The sequence below is a fragment of the Mastigoproctus giganteus genome, chromosome 12 (genome assembly GCF_048544385.1).
Source record: "Mastigoproctus giganteus isolate SK-2022 chromosome 12, ASM4854438v1, whole genome shotgun sequence".
NCBI lineage: Eukaryota > Metazoa > Arthropoda > Arachnida > Uropygi > Thelyphonidae > Mastigoproctus > Mastigoproctus giganteus.
This window is the reverse complement of record NC_143586.1, coordinates 150,709,305-150,728,812: the sequence shown is the minus strand read 5'-3', so window position 1 is coordinate 150,728,812 and position 19,508 is coordinate 150,709,305. Positions and strand designations below refer to the sequence as shown.

Below are 19,508 nucleotides of genomic sequence, written 5' to 3'. Positions count from 1 at the left end.
ATTCTTGTAATGCCAAACAACACGAGGTTGGGAATAGTCATGAGGTAAAAGCTCCATTGGAGAAGAGATAATCACCAAGTTTTGATCTGAGGTACCTAAAGGACCACTCACTCCGACTGTGTACTTAGGATTGTTTGTGAGAGAAAGATCAAGCGTGTTGGCTGTATGGTTAGGATTATCCGGTATTCTTGTAGGTAAATGAACAATCTGTGTAAGGTCATTTGTAATTGCAAACGCCTCAGCATCTCGACCAGCTGAGTCGGTGTGGCTAGAAAACGGGAGCCAGCTGGAGTTGTGAACATTAAAATCACCAAGGAAAATTACCTCACTGTTACGAAAGTTGGACTGGAGTAAGTCCAGTTGCAAAGAGAGGAAGTCAATGAGCCCCGAGTAATTAGTGGAGTTGGGAGAACGGTAGAGACAATAGATGAATTTGACAGAATGAGGTAGAGATTTTATGCTAGAGAAGATCAAAGAGAGGAGATTCAATTGCCAAGTCTCTGACAGGGAATATCGGAACGGACATAAGCACAAGTACCACTTTTGAGGCGAAAGGAATCATACAGCGAATAATTTGGGCAATTGAGATGAGCGGTAGTTGAATCAACTGATAACTGAGATTCTCTCAGAAAAGTACGTGGGGTTTGACAGACTGCAAGTGGAAATGGTTTGTTTGTTTGTTATTTGGTTTTTAGGAGCATTAGCAACTAAGGCCATATTGCTCCGGGATATGCAGTGGTCATTCCCTGACCTTTCCGCATCTTCCGTATTTGGTGGTGACGGGGTCGAACCCCGGTCTAATCAAGAAGCGTGTGCTACGCACTGCTGGTCCTTCCCACCTGGCTACGGAGGCGGCTCAGCAGTGGAAATGGACATCGTTAAGTTTAGAATTGAGACCACGTATATTTGTGAAACGAATTAGGAAGTGCTTGTGAGGTTTAGATCTTTACGCAGAAAAGCTTGCTCTATTAGTTTGACAATTCATGGTGTATTCAATAGTAAGAAAAAGTGGGTGGGACATGCTGTATGAAGTAATGAAATTTTTGGATATGGCGTACACATGGTAAGAATATACCGAGATCCTTGACATAACGTGGTCTCGAAAATGCCCCCCGCATACACACTACTCGGACTCCTTCCAGTCACTGTCTGGCAGAGTAGAGGTAGCAAGATTATACACTAGCTGATCCGGAAGCCTCCTAGAGAGTTACCAATAGGTCCGGTCCGGTGGCCAAGCGGACAGCTAACTAGCGGCCAGCCTTCGAACACCGTTTTCAGCTGTACCCTCGAAATGTATGGAAGATTGGATCTCGCCACGATGTTCATCATAACCTCAAAAGTCATCAATCATACTGCATGATGGAAGAGATTGGGAAGGGTTGAATGTGTGCAAACTACAGCAGCAACTCCCGACATGGTGCCTTCACCAGCGTCAGCCATCCGTTCCTGCAAAAGTGGGCGTTTCTAATGCAATGCCAATTCGGTGTGTGGGTTTATTTATTTCTAATAGAATTTTATAGCCATTTCTGTGAATTCGAAGTTTTTAAGAGCTCTGAAAATAAATTTGTCAAGAGGTTATTAGCCATGCAGCAAACTTTATAAAGTTATTCTATGGAACAGCTATTAATGATAGCAGGTTATTGCCGTTTGTGTTCAATATCTGCATAAGATAACACCTGTTTTTGGATGATATTAATATTGGCAATAATGTTTATTAAAGCCAACATCTTCACATCATATCTTGATGACAAGAGGCAACCTTGGTTACATTTGTAGAAAAGAAATTTAGCCACTTTTTCATTCAAAAGCCGAAAGTGGAGTAATACTTTCAAAGACATCTAATTCTAGCATTCACTTATTACAAACCGTAGCACGTTTGAGACCTGGCGAAATTGTTTACAAGTTCTATTGAAAATTGAATATTGTGCAAACGAAAGCTAACACCGTCGCAAAATTAAATCTGAGTAATAAATTTTAATCTGTTATTAATAGCAGCGCGCTTAAGCAAGAAATGTGAAGCGCTCTTATTATAATGAGGACACTGTCTCTCTGCATCCCCCTGCAATCTCTCGCAATCGATTGCATCCCTGCCATGTTCACACAAGACATAATAGGATCTCAAGAAGACAAACGACCATTGGATTTAATCCAATACACGGAGAGAAATCGGGGAATTTAATCGAATTAAGATATCGCTTTTCATCCCCATCATTGTCGCAGCTTGCGCTAAGCCCAGGTATCTGACGCTTCTGGCAGTAATCCACTTTACTGATGTCCTACCCAATAGAGCATTACTTAGTCATTTCGTTTTTTACACGTTATGGGATAAGCATCTTGCACTCGAGTGCTGAAGGACTTTTCTTAACAATTTGTTTCACAGCAGTGGCACGGCACCCTGGGGGGAGGTAATCTTTACCTACCTTTGCCACGGTGCGCAACAAGTCGCCGCAGAAAACCCGCCAGGAATATTTGTTTTCATTTGGCCCGTCGGATGAAGACGTGGGTTTGATGTATATGGGAGAGTTCGAGTCACGTGACGATACGCTAGGCAGCCGGTGGTATATAGGTATATCCATCTAACCAGTACCCTTAGAGGTTGGAGAACATAAATACGGTGTCGGTACTGGAGGGAAGACTATCACTTGGCCAAAAAGGGATCGGTACTGTTATTGTACAGTGTGCGAAAAATATTTGCTCTACTCTTCAGTCGACATTTCGATAACTTTCCACCGCTCTTCTTTTCTCCAGTTTTAGAATCATGGGTGTCTGTCGGAATTCAGCAAAGAAATGCTTCTGTGGAACTGTTCTCCTCGTGATTTGCTTCTCAGCACAGGGTGAGTATTTACGATGATACCCGAGTGTTGAAAACTTATTTTGTCAAAATTATCATTTAAAAGTAATCGAGTTCAGAAAAGTTTTGAAAGATGCGGATTTAATGCGTAATTTATGTCAGCAGGGACTTGTGAATCTTTCGCAATATTCTTTGAATTTGGAGAGTCTTAAATGGTCCAGTCAGATTAACTAATAGGCTTATGGATAAGGATAATTTAATAAGTTTTTTTTTCACTGCATTTATTTTAGCAGTCCTCAAATCAGTGAAATGTTCATTCGAAATTCCTATTCGTAAATTAAAATGAAGAGAAATGGAATGAACACAAAAGCAATGCTTTTGTGTTCTACCTGTAATCTTCCGCTACTGAAAGTTAGGAAATGAAATAATACGAGTACATTTAACGTCCTCCGTGACGGTATACTGGGTTTCTCACTTGATATTCCTCTGGTCTGGAATTCTGTCGGATAGGGAAGAATTCTTAAGCCTCTTCAATTGAGAATATAGTTTCTTATTCCGGAATTTTTAGGTCAGCATAATGAAGACAGCCTACGAGCACACTAGTACAGGCATAATACACTGAACATGTAATATTAAATGTAATTAAAATCATTATATGTGACTGAAATAAGTTGACCCGTAAGTACACGTAAAGTTACTTAGACAATTAATCGGAGAAGTTGTTGGAATGAGTTGCATTAGATTGATATTGTATGGTACACTTTGCATCTGGAATTCTGTCGGATACGGGAAGAATTCTTAAATATGCATGCGAAGTCACATGGACATGGTATTACCATCTCAAAGTTTTTGTTTTATTACTTCTAAATGATTTACTTTGTTGTGTTAAAATCCGCTAACATGTGATTCTTAAAGTCGGTATTGAGCACTATGCTTTTTTGATATTTTTATGGTTGATTGGTGGCAATCACAGCTACCCCGATGCAGGCATAGGAATGACACATATCAGCGAATTGACGGCGAAGCTTGAATGAACCACATCGGTAGATTCTCCAACATGCATCATCAGTCGCAAGTCATGGAGTTTGAGTGGGTTCAGTTGTTGATAATAAGCTGGAGTCTGTTATTATCACAAAAGAGCTGATACAGAGAATCAGAACCACTGCAAACTATTTATAATTTATCCTTAGTAACAGAGTTTTCTCTGAAAAGTGGAATACGTATGCTGTAATCCCTATGCCAAAAATTACAAACCCTCAGGAAGCACTACAGACCTATATCTACTGCATCTTCACTCTTGAAAACACTGGAGAAAGCTCTACTGCCAAAGTTGGTCCTGACCAATCAGCTCAACAAATCATTACGGAATATCCAACAGATCAAGAATTACGACATCCTTACCATGCAAACCACGATACTGAACGCTTTCCAAGTTGGAAACGAAGTTGCAATAACATATGCTGATATAAAGGCCGCCTTCGACAGTCTGAATGTACATGTCCTACTACTCCTGCCGCAACACGCCTTCCAAATAAAAGGAAAGTTGAAGTTTCTGAAGTCCCTATTAACTTGTCGTCCCATTTACTTCCGGTCTGATCCTCCAACGACCAGTTGATGCAGGTGTTCCACAAGGTGGCATCTTATCCGGACTCCTCTTTAACGCAATGATGATCCCGTTCTGCGAAAGCAGGTACCATGTATGCACGTACGCAGATGGAATTAAGATTTTAACGACCATCGAACCGTCCTTTTCTACCAGTGCATTGTGTGACCAGTTCAATCATCAGCTTATGCAGCTATACATATACTTAGATAAATTTGGCCAGGCCAAAATCCACAATAGACTATAATGATGTGTACTTACTGAAAAACAAAATCGCCTACGCTCGTACATTCAAAAATAAATGGAATGCCTATCCCAATTGTCACAACTCAGAGCTCTGGGGACAATATTTGACACAAAACTTACGTTCACTTCGCATATTGACTTATTTGTAAAGAGAATGAACTATGTACGTTAGACAACCAAACAACACCTCTTGCAGGTGAGAAACTGCGACAACCGCACGATATACAAGAACAACAGTGTATCCAGCTATATTGCATGGTGCCGAATTGTGGGCATCAGCCATACCCACATTAGGAGAATACATGCCACTGGATTTTGGTGCTGAAGTGGGTCAACAATAAGCACCATCAGTCAAGGACCACGCAGTTGCTGAACAGCCAAAGCTACAGAGTTTACCAGACATTTCCTGGAAACGACTAATAACTACAATAAAGACAACGATGGGCGTGATATCTTCAATATGCTTCTGGCAGCTTTCGGAGTGGCACATCTCGCCATCTGCTTTAAGAGGCACAAAATCCCTGAGGATAAAAGCCAGACTGAAGATGGCTGGTAGGTACATACCAGCCAGGATGCTAGAATAAATCCACTGCTTATCTCAAATTATAATAGTCGTCGAAAGGCTAATACAAGATCCGAAGTACAGTTAAAAAACCGCGATGCAGTTCACTGAGGTTGCTGTCGCCTACCAGGATTGTGCGTTGTTTGAACGTTTGTGGGTACTCAATGGAGTGCTTATGTGAACAAGTGTACCATGTCTATAGTGTATTCAGTGGTGGTGTTGCTATACTGAGCAGTTTGTACGTTAACTGCCAGGACTCAAGACAAAGACGCAGTGTAAATTAATCACTATATATATATATATATATATATATATATATATATATATATTTTTTTTTTTATTTCTTTATAATGTATTATGTAAATCTCCCGGAATTTGTCACTAACCAATGTAACACTTTATTTAGTTTGGTAGGACAAATAAAGATTTATTTATTTATTTAAACCTACACGATTTTGCGATATTGGAAATTTAAATCAGCATTTCAGCCTCAGCTACTCTCAGGTCCTAGTGGTGTGGGAGAAAGAGAATATTGGAAGAGTTTTTATCATTAAAAAAGGTATTTTTCAAATGACCTTTAATAGTCTATTTTTAATCTTCTCGGATAACAAATGCTCATTCGAATTACTGGTTCGCTATTACATGCTATATCGAAATTATATAAATGTTTAAAAATGTTCAGAAAGGGCATTATACAGCTGTCCATAATGAATTAATGCGATATGTGAATAATACTAATTAAAACTGAATTGTTATGAAGTTAATTTTGGTGTGTATAATGAGTTACAATTTGCAATAGAACTGCTTAGCAATTGGAGACATTTCCGGATTCCATGTTGAATTGCGTCGTCAGGTCTAGAGAGGAACGAGAGTCATAAAAATTTCTTGGGAGGAAACCGCAGTTTCCCTCGTACAGTGTGTTCCTCCGCTTTTATCCTTCTTGGTTAGATCTTGTTACACACCTAATCAACTAACTCTGAATGTTCCATCGAATTATTATGCCTTCAAAATTATACGTCGCTATTCTTGGCGTTAGGATATCATCCTTTAATCAAATTCCAAATTTGCTATGTACATATACTTTATATCATTTCCTCTGTATTCTTATCTGCCCCTAGCCATGTGCTGTGATGGGCTTGCTGTATTTGCAATAAATGAATATTTATTTATTTATTTATTTATTTATTTTCTGGGGGAAAATAATCTGGACTTAAAGTGTAATTTATTGAAATCCGTTGGTTTCATATGTGGGGGGGGATCTATCTCGAAAGTTCATTTTTATTATTATTCAAATTTCTTTATGTACACTCGATATCTATTTTTCAGTTTCCATTTCTTCTTCAGTGGCTTTTTATATTTTAGAGGCAGATGGTCATTGACAAATTACACAGTAATAGACTAATTCGACCAGTTATATTAGTAGTATACGTCAATCATTCACTGCTCCCATTTTTATTTCATAAGTTATTTAAATGATTTAACAGTAAGCAATATCCAAGGGTTGCTATATAATTTTAATAGTGAGAGTGCCAGGAGTAACAACCAATTTTGAAAGTCAGACATTAGAGACTATATCTGTCCTTAGCCAGCTGGCAGTATGGTCTCGACTGAAGTACTGAAGTTTAAAGACAACCTCACCTAGTCAGCAATATAGGCGCTTGGAGTCCTTGTAGATTATGGCTGTATGAAATTTGCAGTTGGTTTTCCGATGCTAGGACATAGTATAGATATCGGTTTATTTCTGTTATTTCTCTTTGAGTTTGAACTCATCTTTGTTCTGAACTGCAATGAAGTTATTAATTACGGGGGGAAAGTTGTTTAGGTAAATTTCTTAAAATGTCTCTGAACTTTATATTTCTGGACAAGTCCAAACTCTGTACCATTTCTTGATCATGCTTTCCTTCGAGAGATTAAAAACACAGCAAACTAGAAATGCCTGAATAAATTTTACACCAACCTTAGCGATAGTACAGAGTTTGTAGTCCAATATAAACACACACAAAGAAATTTCTCTGTAGAGAACAGTCAGTAAATCAGAAATATGTGAGAATGTAAACCACCCACATAGAAGAAAGTGACGGGCTACTGAAATTAACTGGTAGGTTGGTTGTTGCAGAGTTTTAGGCACATCAACTAAAACAATATTGTGCCGTATATAATATGCCTGTAAATTGAGGGCATTCTGTGGTCGATGTGTTTGCTGTACGATAAACCTAAGTTTCTGGGAGAAAAACCATGCTACCCTCGCTTGACACCGAACTAACTCATAGCCGTTGCCAAAAAAGACCCATAAAAATTTATGGAGTCATCTATAAAGTCAGGTCTTTTTCACTCGGTGTGGTAAGAACGGTGATTATACCAATTGTTCTACTCATGAGAGCACATCCAGGTAGCCTATATAAATTTTAGTAAAAGGAAGATTCCCTATAACGTAAATGGTGTGGGGTTACTTCTCTCACACATCACCAACCCCCAGTTAATATTGGTTTCGGCAAAGTTTTTAAAACATAACCGGAAGTTTACCATTGTTACCACCTAGAAATGCACTCGTATAGACATTTCAGAGAGATTAGCTTTAGTTTCTATAATAAAGAAACTAATCTTTAGCCTCTTTGCACTAAATACAAACGGCGGGGGATGAAATCAGTGGCAATGCCTTGCCTTAGGTGCCAATTCAGCTGTTCCAAGATCATTGCATCATCACTCAACACGATTTGAAAGGTAATCTTTACCAAAGAGCAACAGTAACGAAGCCATTTATAAAACGAGGATTCGATTATACACAAATGAAACTCAAAACAGCTCCTTAACTAAGATTGCTGATAATAAATAGACGAACGTAATCATAAAAAGTAACATAATTTTAAGTGTTTTTAAGCGAGATATTCATTACTTTTATTCTTTACTACTCTATATTCGGCTGGCAAACTTTTAGAAAATAGAGGAAGAGATTAAGTGACATTTCTTCCAGAGTAAATTATGAAAATTTAAATCCGTTTTCATGATTCAACTGGAAGACTGGCTGATTTTGTAGACATTTTCACCTAAAGGTCTACATTTAAAAAGAAATGCTACATTCCTCTGCATATAAAGTCAGACCAGTTCCAAAAATCAACGCACCAAATGCCATAAGCCATTTTAGATCAATTTCCGAAGCCTCAGCACTACTCAAGCTCATGGAAAGTTCTGTTCTCAATCTTAATAGAGCAAGTTTTACCACAAACCTCTCCTCAGATACATTATGTAATAAAGCAGCGATCAATTGTAACAAACTTTCTTTCTCGATTAACTCAGCGCTAAACATGTTCCAAGAAAACTCAAAGCTCGCACTTACCTATCTGGACGTTCAAGCAACCTTTGACACAGTAAATACCTTTAGCCTCCTCTTATCTCTCTGGGAAATATTATGTAATCAAAGGCAACGTAAAGTACTTGGTTTCTTAAGATCTCTTCTGTTCAATAGAATCCTTCACCTTAAAGTTGGTAAGTAGACGCTAATTCGCAAAGTAACCATTGGGATCCGACAAGGTAGCATGCTTTCTGGCTTGCTCTACACAGCCATCCTAATCCCATTCATCGTGAACAAATCAGTCATGCTATGCTATGCTATGCAGATAATAGAAATTTTAATAGAAGTCCACCCAAAGATAACCACTAACAAATCACTGAAGCCATCAATTTAAAACTTCTACATTTAGCTCAATATTTGTTAAACTTTAATATGCCTATAAATCCTTAAATTTGCAATGATGATTTCATTGAAGCCAAACCAGCCACATCTTCCAGTGATGCTAAAGGATTGTTTTGGTCCCTGGGGGGTCTACCACCACACGGATCTAGGAGTGATATTTGAACCAAAGCTTCAATTCCACGGACAACTTGAAGCTCTTCATATCAAAATGTGTAGATTGAGATCGATAACAAATCGGCATTTACTTATGTTCGAGATTCTTCAACTTCCATCAAATACGTTTATAGAATGATTCACCCTCTGTCCTTTACGGCGAAGAGATCTGGGCTTCATACTCCTCATCTGCTGCATTCAGTGCGACGAATATTAGATGATCAGTTGGCTTGCATGCAAACATAACCTCACAAATGACATCCACAATACCACCATTATAGCAGCCCTCATTAACAGAACTACAAAATCAAAAGTTGAAGAAAGAAGACTGCCTACGACCATAAAACCGATTCCAGGCTTCGTCAACTTTTCCGATTTCTGGAAGATTTGCTATTGAAGGATCTGACTTCAGACCCTCAGGACCTTTCCGTAGTAACTATGATAAGCTCCATCTACTTGACCCTTTTTTCCCACTAGCATGCTTCAGACTATCCAGAAACTAGATGCAGATCTCTCAGTTTAAAAGGTAAAATGTACAGAAAAGGTGTCACTGGAAGCTTAATATCGCAGGATAAGTACTCCTCCGTGATATCACTGGAAGTCCGGTTGGAAAAAATGTTCGCTGTCTGCTGTTATTTGTTTATAAATTTTCTATAATTTGATCTTACTTGATACTCAATTAATAGTCTGATTACCGTAATAATTCATCTCTAATTTGAGGAACTACACCAGAAGCCTAGAGTCACAAGAATTTGACGTGAATCTTCCAGCCTTAATTCAGATTTTTATGTAAAAATGCCTGGATTGGCCGCAATGGATCGTATTATTGCAATGCAATAAAAGATTTGACTCGGTTTTAAAAAGATGTAGCTTGGAAGATGTTTTATTCAAGCTGAGTAACTATGAGATGATCGAGGATTGACTTGGGCTGTTATATGCATTAGCATATATATGCGTAAAGCGCACTTTGTCTTCACCATTGTTTGTCCATCCATCCACGTGTAATAACTGAACTCTTAGTAGGGGCGCTATGTAAAATTTGATATTTAGATCTTTTAGGAAGAGAGAGCTGTGCTAAATTTCATTAAGTCGGACCATAGAAAAATTCGGTAATTAGTATTTTTTATCATTCCGTTAGTATATGATAATTTAATAATTCCAATCTCAACAGATGGATTCCATAAAATTGTATATTATTTTATATTTGACTCTTTTAGAACGATTTGTCGAGTCTTTCAAAATTTCGCTAAAATCAGATCGACAGAAATCTGGAAATTAGTGTTTACGTTTTCATCCATATCATGAAGGCTTTTTAGGGGAAGGTTGCCTGAATTGTACCAGAGCCAAGGATAGAACAGAGTCAAATATAAGATTCTAACTTTTGTGCTGGCATCTACTGGCGAATTGTTATACAGCTTTACCAGCAGAGTCTGCCACAATAGTTTCCTCTTCATCGAGCAAGTAGTGCGAATATGAAATCGAAAAGTTTGTTTTCGATGCTTTATCTTATTTGCAGTCTCAATTTTCGCAATAATTTCTCGGTGGTTTCTGAATCTTTATAATTGATTAATACTCATCAATAGATTCGAACTCTTAAATTACTGCCGATTTTCTTCCTTTGTTATCTTTTGACTACTCTACGTGATAATAGTGAATAAAAGATAGTGCCGTGTTGCCTAAAATGGACCACGTACTGTTTCCTAGAATGGACTGCTGGTCCAATGAAGAAATGTATTTTCAAAGTTTCAACATCTTCTCTAATTGTTGTCAATCAATTAACTACTGACGCTTCGTAAAAATAGATAATTCAGGAAAATATGTTCACGTTTTACAGTAATGTAAACTAATAGGATTATGATTTGGGCAATTTATTGATGTTTGTAACGTATCAATTCATTATTGAATTGATACGTAACAAATAACGCCTTTAACCTAGAAAAAGCTCAGCAGTGAACTGGCCTTCACCCTTGGGCGTCTCTTTACCTAGATTAACCTGAAACCGAATTTTTCCCCGCTCCTTTATGAGACCCTGCTAGCAAGTTTGTAGCTTAATCCAGAGAGTGAATGGATAAACAGCGACATTCCTCGTGGCATAAGCGTTTCATCGATACTGTTAAACCGTCCAAAGTTGTTCTTTTACTGGATGGACATGCTGCTCATACTAAAAATATTGCTGCACTATAACCTCGAGAAAATGGATTAATAGAGCTGTTATTGCCTACTCACCCGCTCACAAACTACACCTCCCATCCCCTTGATGTTGCATTTTACAAGCCCCTCTCTTCCTACTTTATTAATGCCACTGAGAAGAGGATTCGTGCTCATCCAGGCAGGTGCGTTACACAATTTCAAATAATGTATGTCAGTTGTTTGGAGAATACACTCCAAGTCTGCTTTAATGTCTGCAGCTATGAATAGGCTTGCCAAAACAAAAGTTTGGCCAGTTGACAGAAATGTATTTCAAGATCACCATTTCTCTCCATCTGTTGTGCTCACAAATCTAACAGAAGGACCTTTTATTCAAGAATGCAGATTTCTTCACATGATGCTCAAAGTTCCCAAGCCTCTGCAAATGGAAAGAGGCTCTCACCGCTGTCTCAACAAGATAACTAGGGGCTATATCTCTTGAGTGTACCAACAAGAAGCCTAAATTTGATTTGCGTACACCTAAAGAAGACATTTCTCTAATAATGGATGCTATTCTTGCAATGTAGAAAACAGCAAAGAGGAGCACTCAGAATGTTCTTGAATTGACAAGCAGCCCTTATAAGGAATCTCTTCAGATGAAACGGCGAAACCTTAAGGAAAAAACTTAATTACCGGGGGCCTGAAAAAAAAAAACAGCAAGATAATGAAAGCTGATATTGCTTTATTTGTGAAAAGCAAAAGATGCACCATATGCAAGTCATGTCATAAATGGGTACACGAAGAATGCCCTGGAGTTAAAGAGCAAATTAGTGTACTATTGCTTTGTGTGTAACTCCATTAAACAATAAAGTAGGTTGTTTTTTCTGAGTTGGCTACTGTATATCTGTATTACATATTCCATCGTGTATAAAATGGCAATATTTTATGATTCTAGAACAATTCAACCTCTGATCCAATATAAGGCACCTTACTTGTCCAAGAAAGGAACCAGATTCGTACATTGGACCACTTCTACAATATCAGAATTTATTTTTTTAAAGTTTTTCCAATATCATTACACATGATTGATTACTATTTGGTAACAGTGTTTATGCTGATTCACATGATAAATTTTCAAAGACTTATCAACGTGTTTCGAAATAATTAGCTTACAAAGTTAAGGGGTACAATTCAGGCAACCTTCCCCTATATACATACACTCCAAAGAATTTTTAGATTTTTTTTTTTTTTTTTTTAAGAATGGAAAATTTACAGAGAAAAAAAAAGTATTGACGTGATGAATATTAAAATTAACTTTTTTTTCGCCAAAATATCCTCCACGAGATTTTATGCTCATGGAGGACATTGCCTTACACAGACGTGGCATTCTGACGACGGTCTAAGTGATCTCATAAAGGGGATTTAAGTCAAGTGATTGGGTGGCCACATTATAATTTGCAATACTTTCTCCTCTTGTTTAGTTGGTAGGAAGTCCTTGCGCATACAGCTTAGAGCTGTGCTTCGAATCATTTTCTTGTTGTAATATAAAATTTCTTCCGCAAAGTTGAAGTCCAGAGGATATTCATTTTGCTCAAGAATGTTTTTAAAGCCTTCTTAAATATTCCTTCAATTCTAACGATGTCACCCACTCCAAAAAGAAAAAAAGCAATCCCAGATCATAATGGAAATACCACCATGCTTGACTGTAGGCCTAAACAATATGGCACCATATTTTTTTTCTTTAGTTGATCGTCTCATAAACTATGCTTGACCAAAATGCTCAAATTTGAGTTCATCCGTCCACAGTACGTGTTTCCATTCTTCAATTGTCCAATGTTGATAACGTTTAGTCCAAACCAACCGTTTTTTCGATTTTCCAGGTTTATTAATGGTTTTCGGACCGCTACACGACTGTAAAGTACTGCTTGTTTAAGAGGACGTTTTACAGTTGGATGTAGACACGATAGTTTCTCTGTTCCTACTGAACTCAGCTCAGATTGCAGATACAGTACATCGCCGATTGCGTTTAGAAATAAGTGTTATGGTCTTATCTCGTGCTTCCGTTGGTATGCACGATCCTCCTGGTCATGGTTTATTTTTTTTTTAAACTGCCAGTTTCATAGACTCGTCGAATGGTAGTTTTTACTCCTTTAAATGAAATCTAGTTTTCCTACAATACTTCTCATGAAATAACTTTCTTTATACAGGAGTTATAATAGCACTTTTTTTTCAACGGTTCCTTATTTTTTGCCACGTTTATCACAAAACACACAAAACTTACAACTCTTTTTGAATGACGGGTTTTGAGTTGATAAGTTACAGCTCTTTCTCCTCAATTTTTACTCTAGAATCATCTACAATTTTAGAATATTCTGGAATCATCCAAAATGATCTACCGCATTCAGGAATTTTCTATACCTTTCTGCAATATTTTAAAAGTTTGTCATCTGATTTTTTACATAATAGAAAATACTTTAATAAAAAAAAAAATGGTAAACAAGTTGGTCATATTTTAATAAACTTTTCGAAAATTAAGAAATATTAAATGCGATGAAACTTTCAGAAAAGCTTTTAAAAACTTTTAGAAAATAAATAATAAATATATCCAGATAAGGCAAGAACGCAACACTCAAAAGATAAAAACCACTGATATCACATACTACAGTTTATCATCATGCTAGGGTTGTCTGCGGTTACAACCAGAAATAATGTGTCCAGCCCCAAAGAGTGCAAGTTCAGTTGCTTGTGTGCATCACCGCGGTGCTATTTTCAACTCATATGGCCTCCATGTACGAGTGGTCAGGAGCTGAAGTGCAGTAGCACACGCTCTTTGGGTAGACCAGGGTTCAAGCCCCTGACCGCTAAATACGGTCGATCTGCTAAGCCACACTGAACCAGCGTGGCAGATTATGGTCCATCTCCCTCAACATGAATCGTTGAGGAGGCTTCCATTTTGCAGTGGATTGATAATGGCTGCAGTTTACCTTTATATATCTTCTATGCAGTTCAGGTCACAATCGGTCGGACATATCTTCAAACAGTCAGTTATGTCTTTAAAATGTATGAGCTCTAAGATTGATTAAACTATTTGGATGAAGAATGGAAAAATCTTATATCATCTGAGGAACCCGTTTACTGTGCATTGTTTGTACAAGGAACTGCTTTCAACTCAGGCCGAGTACTTGTGCATAAATGGATCGCAACTCTTTTATAGAAGTTGTAGTTAACAGTTTGTTCCACCGAGACAAGTACCTGGCGCACGGTATTAACCTAACCACTATTAATGAATTCAGCTGAAGTCTTAACGTTAGAAAATTTTTTGCGAAATTTTAATGTAGCATTTTAGTGCGTTCGACTCTCTCTGGTGGCTAAGCGTCCTTGACAGACTCCGCAAAGCGCATGCGCCCATAAACCTTTACAATACTATCAAAGCATACCTGTCCCAAAGAAGAATTGAAGTCGTAGCGCCCTTCCAAAGAATAACAAGAAATATCCATAGGATGCCCGCAGGGGTCCGTTCTTGGCCACCTGCTTTGGAATATAGTGTTCGACGACTTCCTTGATACCAATTTGGGGGAAGTAAAGTGTCAAGCCTTCGCAGATGACCTTGCACTCCTAGAGATCCTACAACAATGGGCAGAAGAAAACTTCCTACAAATTGAACCGACAAAAACAACGTCGATCCTTCTCAAAGGATCATTAAATATCAGAAGACCTCCACAAATTAAAATAAAAGGAAAAACGATAAAGCTTACCACCCAAATGAAATATCTAGGTGTCATCCTTGACAACACTCTCCTTCCAACCTCATCTCAAGCAACTAAGAATAAAAATTAGAAACTACTCTGCACTGGTTGCCCGTGTTACAAGGCGTGACTGGGGCCTGAAAAAGCGAACACTCTCTCTCTCTCTCTCTCTCTCTCTCTCTCTCTCTCTCTCTCTCTCTCTCTTTACTATAAGGCTACATTTATACCAGCAATCTTATATGCTGCACCAATCTGGTTCCACAAGACAGCCATGGCCGTAAATAAAAGAATTCTTGATTCAATCCAGAGATCAATCCTTCTAACAATAACCCGTGCATGCAGGACTGTCAATACGCATGCGCTCCAGGTGCTGGCGGGGGTTCTCCCACTGGACCTGGAGATTGTCAGGTGTGGCCTGTCATACTACTTATCTAAAGAATTCTTTTATTTACGGCCATGGCTGTCTTGTGGAACCAGATTGGAGCAGCATATGAGATTGCTGGTATAAATGTAGCCTTATAGTAGAGAGAGAGTGTTCGCTTTTTCAGGCCCCCGTCACATTCATGGGGTACACCATCGAACCTACAAATGACAGAAAGGACAGAATGGCAAACCCGCTGGACAAACAGTACCAAAGGAGAAGTGACAAGGAAATTTCTTCCGGACATACACAAAGTGTACCCTAAATCACCGCCTTGGTTCCACCCAGGACTGCACTCCACTTACATCCTGACGGATCACGGACCTTTCAATGAAAAACTTGCAGCCTTTCGGCTTGTGGAGGACCCACATTGTCCATGTGGGGAACGCGAGAGCTGGCAACATTTCATGCACCAATGTCCACTGTACGACGACCTACGTGGAATCCTAAGCACCAGACTAACTTACTTACCTCAGGACCGGGAACACCATCTCCTGGACAGCTTTGATGAATATAGTGCGCTTTCTAAATTTGCACATGACTTATTTGCAAGAAGGAGAACACAAATTGCAATCAATAATGCATGCCGTTAGCCCAGGGCTCCCTGCACATGAGCATCCAAACTGAACCAGACTATGGCAGTTTTGGTGGGACCTCTCTCTCTCCTAGGATTGAACATCCATCACAAATGATAGGCGATCCGACACCATATATGCGGACTCCTACTAGACAATGATCTCTCTCTGGACGGGACTCTTTCTTCAATGTGCGGCGCAACGACTGGACCACATGGCCACAGCAACTCTGCTGCAGCACGTCGCCTGGCGTTCTGAACTGGGCACCTTTTCCCAGTTCACTTTTAAAACTATTCCTAGGCAGGGAAGGGGAAGAGATGGGCCTCAGTCTCATCCCCTCCCCTGCCCCCCTTTTCTCCCTGGTGGGGCTTGCTCCACTGACACTCCTGGGATCGCCTTCTCTTTCGTTCCCGTACTTCTACCTGTTATCCCCAATCTTCAAGTCTTCCCCCACTCTACCTTTACCGACCGTGAATGCCCCACTGCAAGCTGTTAAACTTCAATGTGGAAAATTAAACCTAACCTTCTTTTAAAACCTATCTCGGCCTTATCTAAACCTCTAGTGTCTACCCCATTTTTTTTTTTTTTTTTTTTTTTTTTTTTACATAGGCCCTAGCCACTGAAATCTCAGGAAATTAGGTGGCAGGGCCTGCCAGAGTAAATAATTGTAATACTGGTGTACCTGCTCTGCCTCCACGGGGCCAAGTGTGGGCAACGTTGGGCCTCAGTAGGGGTCCAGCGGCTAAATGACCAGATGAACAACGGTACACATGTACAAAATCCATACTTTTAAATCTCTGACCTCAACAGCGTTCTGTTTCACATGACAATTTATACTACGCGGAGATGGGGGAAAACCATTGGTGCCGTTTGACACGAATACACTTTATAAAATGCGGAGTTAAGGTCGATTTTCTTATTTCTAAATCGCATGAATTTCACGATGAACTTAACTCAATGCCAGAGGGCACTACTACGAGTATTAAGCCATTCCTTCAAGTAGAGCATAAGTCATTTTAAATGAGTAGATTGCCGAAGGATATAGAGTAACTGATAAGAGATCAAAGATGATTATTTCGCCTTGGAAATGGACTGTTTATGTAACTGTAAGAAATCATATAACTCTTTGTAATAGGATATTCAAGAAGTTAAAATTCTCTCTATTGTTCAATCTGGAATTCGTATATCTCCACCTCAGGAGATATACGAATAGCACGTAAAGTGGCTTAAATGAAACACCTGTGAGCAAAGTGTTTGGTAAAAGTATAAGCATTTAATATAGTATTGGCAGTGCATGAATAAACGCTCTCACTATATAGAAATTTATTGACACATAACGGAGAAAGATTTTGTTCCACAATAGTTACTTTTTTTGCTACAATTCCTTCTTTATTTCCTATAGAAGATTATGCGAAATAAACTGGAAACCAAAACATCTTTCTCCATCGACATCAATCTATGTCTGTTTTTTGTGATTTCCTCTGGAATGCTATTTCGAATGACATTTTATTTCACTCTCTTCCTGAAAACCAACCTTACTGATGGAAAATGAGTGTAGCTTTTCAAATATGAAACATGGTATTGCTTTGAGGAGCATTTGTTAAATCTATTTTCGGTATTTCTCCTCTTTTTCAACTTTCGATTTTTCGTCATTCGCTCCATACCATGATGCTTCTTTAAAAGTCACTGCGCTTAAATTTTAAGGGATCATACTTTTTTCCAATAATGTGTCAAGTGAAATCTGGGTTCTAATTAGCCAGCTTCAGGCTAAAATTTAGGGTCTTCCACCTTGAATCTCGAGATTTTGCTCATGCAAAGATGCCTAGAATGCAGATACTTTCCAGATGCAATGGAGGTTCAAGGTCAAAAGTTGCCTCAACTTTTTCTTTAAGTAGTCCACCCTAAAGTTTTCATTTTTTGTGAAAATGATCTATTCCGTAGTTCTGGTCCACATTTTATAGAAGATTGAAATTCAACCTTCCTTCGATATGTAATTATTTTATTTTCTGCATTATAAAAATAATTTGTATCCTATGGTCATCCAATTCTTTTCTCTGACGAATCCCGATGGCATCTTTATTAACCGATACGCCCCATTTTCACACCGAGTGTTTGAAGTATTCCAAGCACCACCTATTTAATTTCAGGGAATTAGGCCTTTTGTATTATTTATATCATTATATGCTAACTGACGTTATTTTACCATCTTAACATTCATATGTAGATAGAAAAAATAATTGAAGATTGTTGAAATACATTTTTCCATCAAAAACCATTCTCACTAAATATAAATTTTTTGTCTTTCAGCTGCTGACCTCACAGATAGGTTGAAGATGCAAGACTTAATGTCACGCTTTTCACCTGTAGAAATCTTTTCGTTTGGGAACGATGGCAATGTTCAACGTTCAGAAGAATTAGAGGATTCAAAGCAAACCGGAACAAAGAAGTCTTCAACAATTGTAAGGTTGCCCATAGATGGTCTCCCAGGAGAGACTCACGACTACTATCCTATAAAGTATGTGATGATACCTTACAAGGCTTCTCTTTCGTCTTTCACTCCTCGCATCGGGAAAAAGAAGAAGTCGGATTTCAGGAGGTTGGGAGCAACACATTTTAGTAATAATGGTTTCGCTAGTCGCCCTTTTGATATTCTGAAACTCAAGAATTTCAAAGAAGTATCTTCAAATAATCCTGTATTGAAGAACATATTTCGTCAGTTGATTCCGGTATCAAGGGTTGGTCGAGCAGAAGACAGCCTGCCTACTCTGCACCTGAGAGCTGCTTTTGTTCCTAGGCTTGGTAAGAAACGATCGTATGTAACAGTTCCTTACGACCAAGAGCCGGAAACTGGTGAGTTGGAAAGAAGTGGAATCTTTTGGCCATCTCTAGCACAACGTTCAAATCGAGCTCAGCACGTAATAAACCTGAACGCTGGAAGCGGTTTCACTCCAAGGCTTGGAAGATCACTTTATCATTCAGAGCCGCCATCGGATAAAGAAAGCGAACGTTGATTCGCTTCCATTTTAAATTTAGAGACAGTAGATCAAAGTTAGCTTACACTGAGAAATAATAAAATGAAATAAAGTATCTCTGACTGAAGTAATACTTATGCACTGTGTAGGAGAAGACGTTTTCCTCTGTATATTTCAATGGTCCAAAACAATCAATCAGTCTGTAAATTAAGATACCAATAAATACTAAGAGCTCTTTTTATTGTAGTTTAGTGTGTCAATAACAGTATAAAGACAAATCAATCGAAAAGAGTGTCCTACCTTTTTTCCCCCGTCTGGTGTTCTTATCTATGACATTCTTGCTGGCATTAAAGAATTTATAGCTTTAAAATATAACAATTTAAACTTTTACTACTGAAAGCAAAATAATTTTTCCACAATCTAAAATCATTTTAGAATGTCATGTACAGTTTAATCTTAATGTAAATGGCTTATGATAATCAAAGGACTACTGAACACATAAGTAAAAGTTTGCTAAATAATGATTTCTCATTAATAAATTTTTTATATTAAAGTTAAAGAATTTGTGAATGAATTGTTGCACATCACCTATACAAATCCTTCATTGAAAAGAGCTATTGG

General features: G+C 38.3%; 1 protein-coding gene across 1 annotated transcript; it reads left to right on the top strand.

Annotated features, from left to right (window-relative positions):
• Positions 1–2,526: 2,526 nt before the first annotated feature.
• On the top strand, positions 2,527–19,062 carry LOC150077512 (uncharacterized). The gene is made up of 2 exons (XM_090386423.1): positions 2,527–2,834; positions 18,223–19,062. Exons 1-2 carry the CDS (start codon positions 2,759–2,761, stop codon positions 18,924–18,926), a joined length of 780 nt encoding a protein of 259 aa, XP_090242549.1. The 5' UTR covers positions 2,527–2,758; the 3' UTR covers positions 18,927–19,062.
• Positions 19,063–19,508: the final 446 nt, after the last annotated feature.

Coding starts and splice junctions, on each gene's coding strand:
- LOC150077512 (XM_090386423.1), top strand. CDS start 2,759: ATGGGTGTCTGTCGGAATTCAGCAAAGAAATGCTTCTGTGGAACTGTT. Junction 2,835..18,222: donor GATTTGCTTCTCAGCACAGG/GTGAGTATTTAC, acceptor TTTGTCTTTCAG/CTGCTGACCTCACAGATAGG.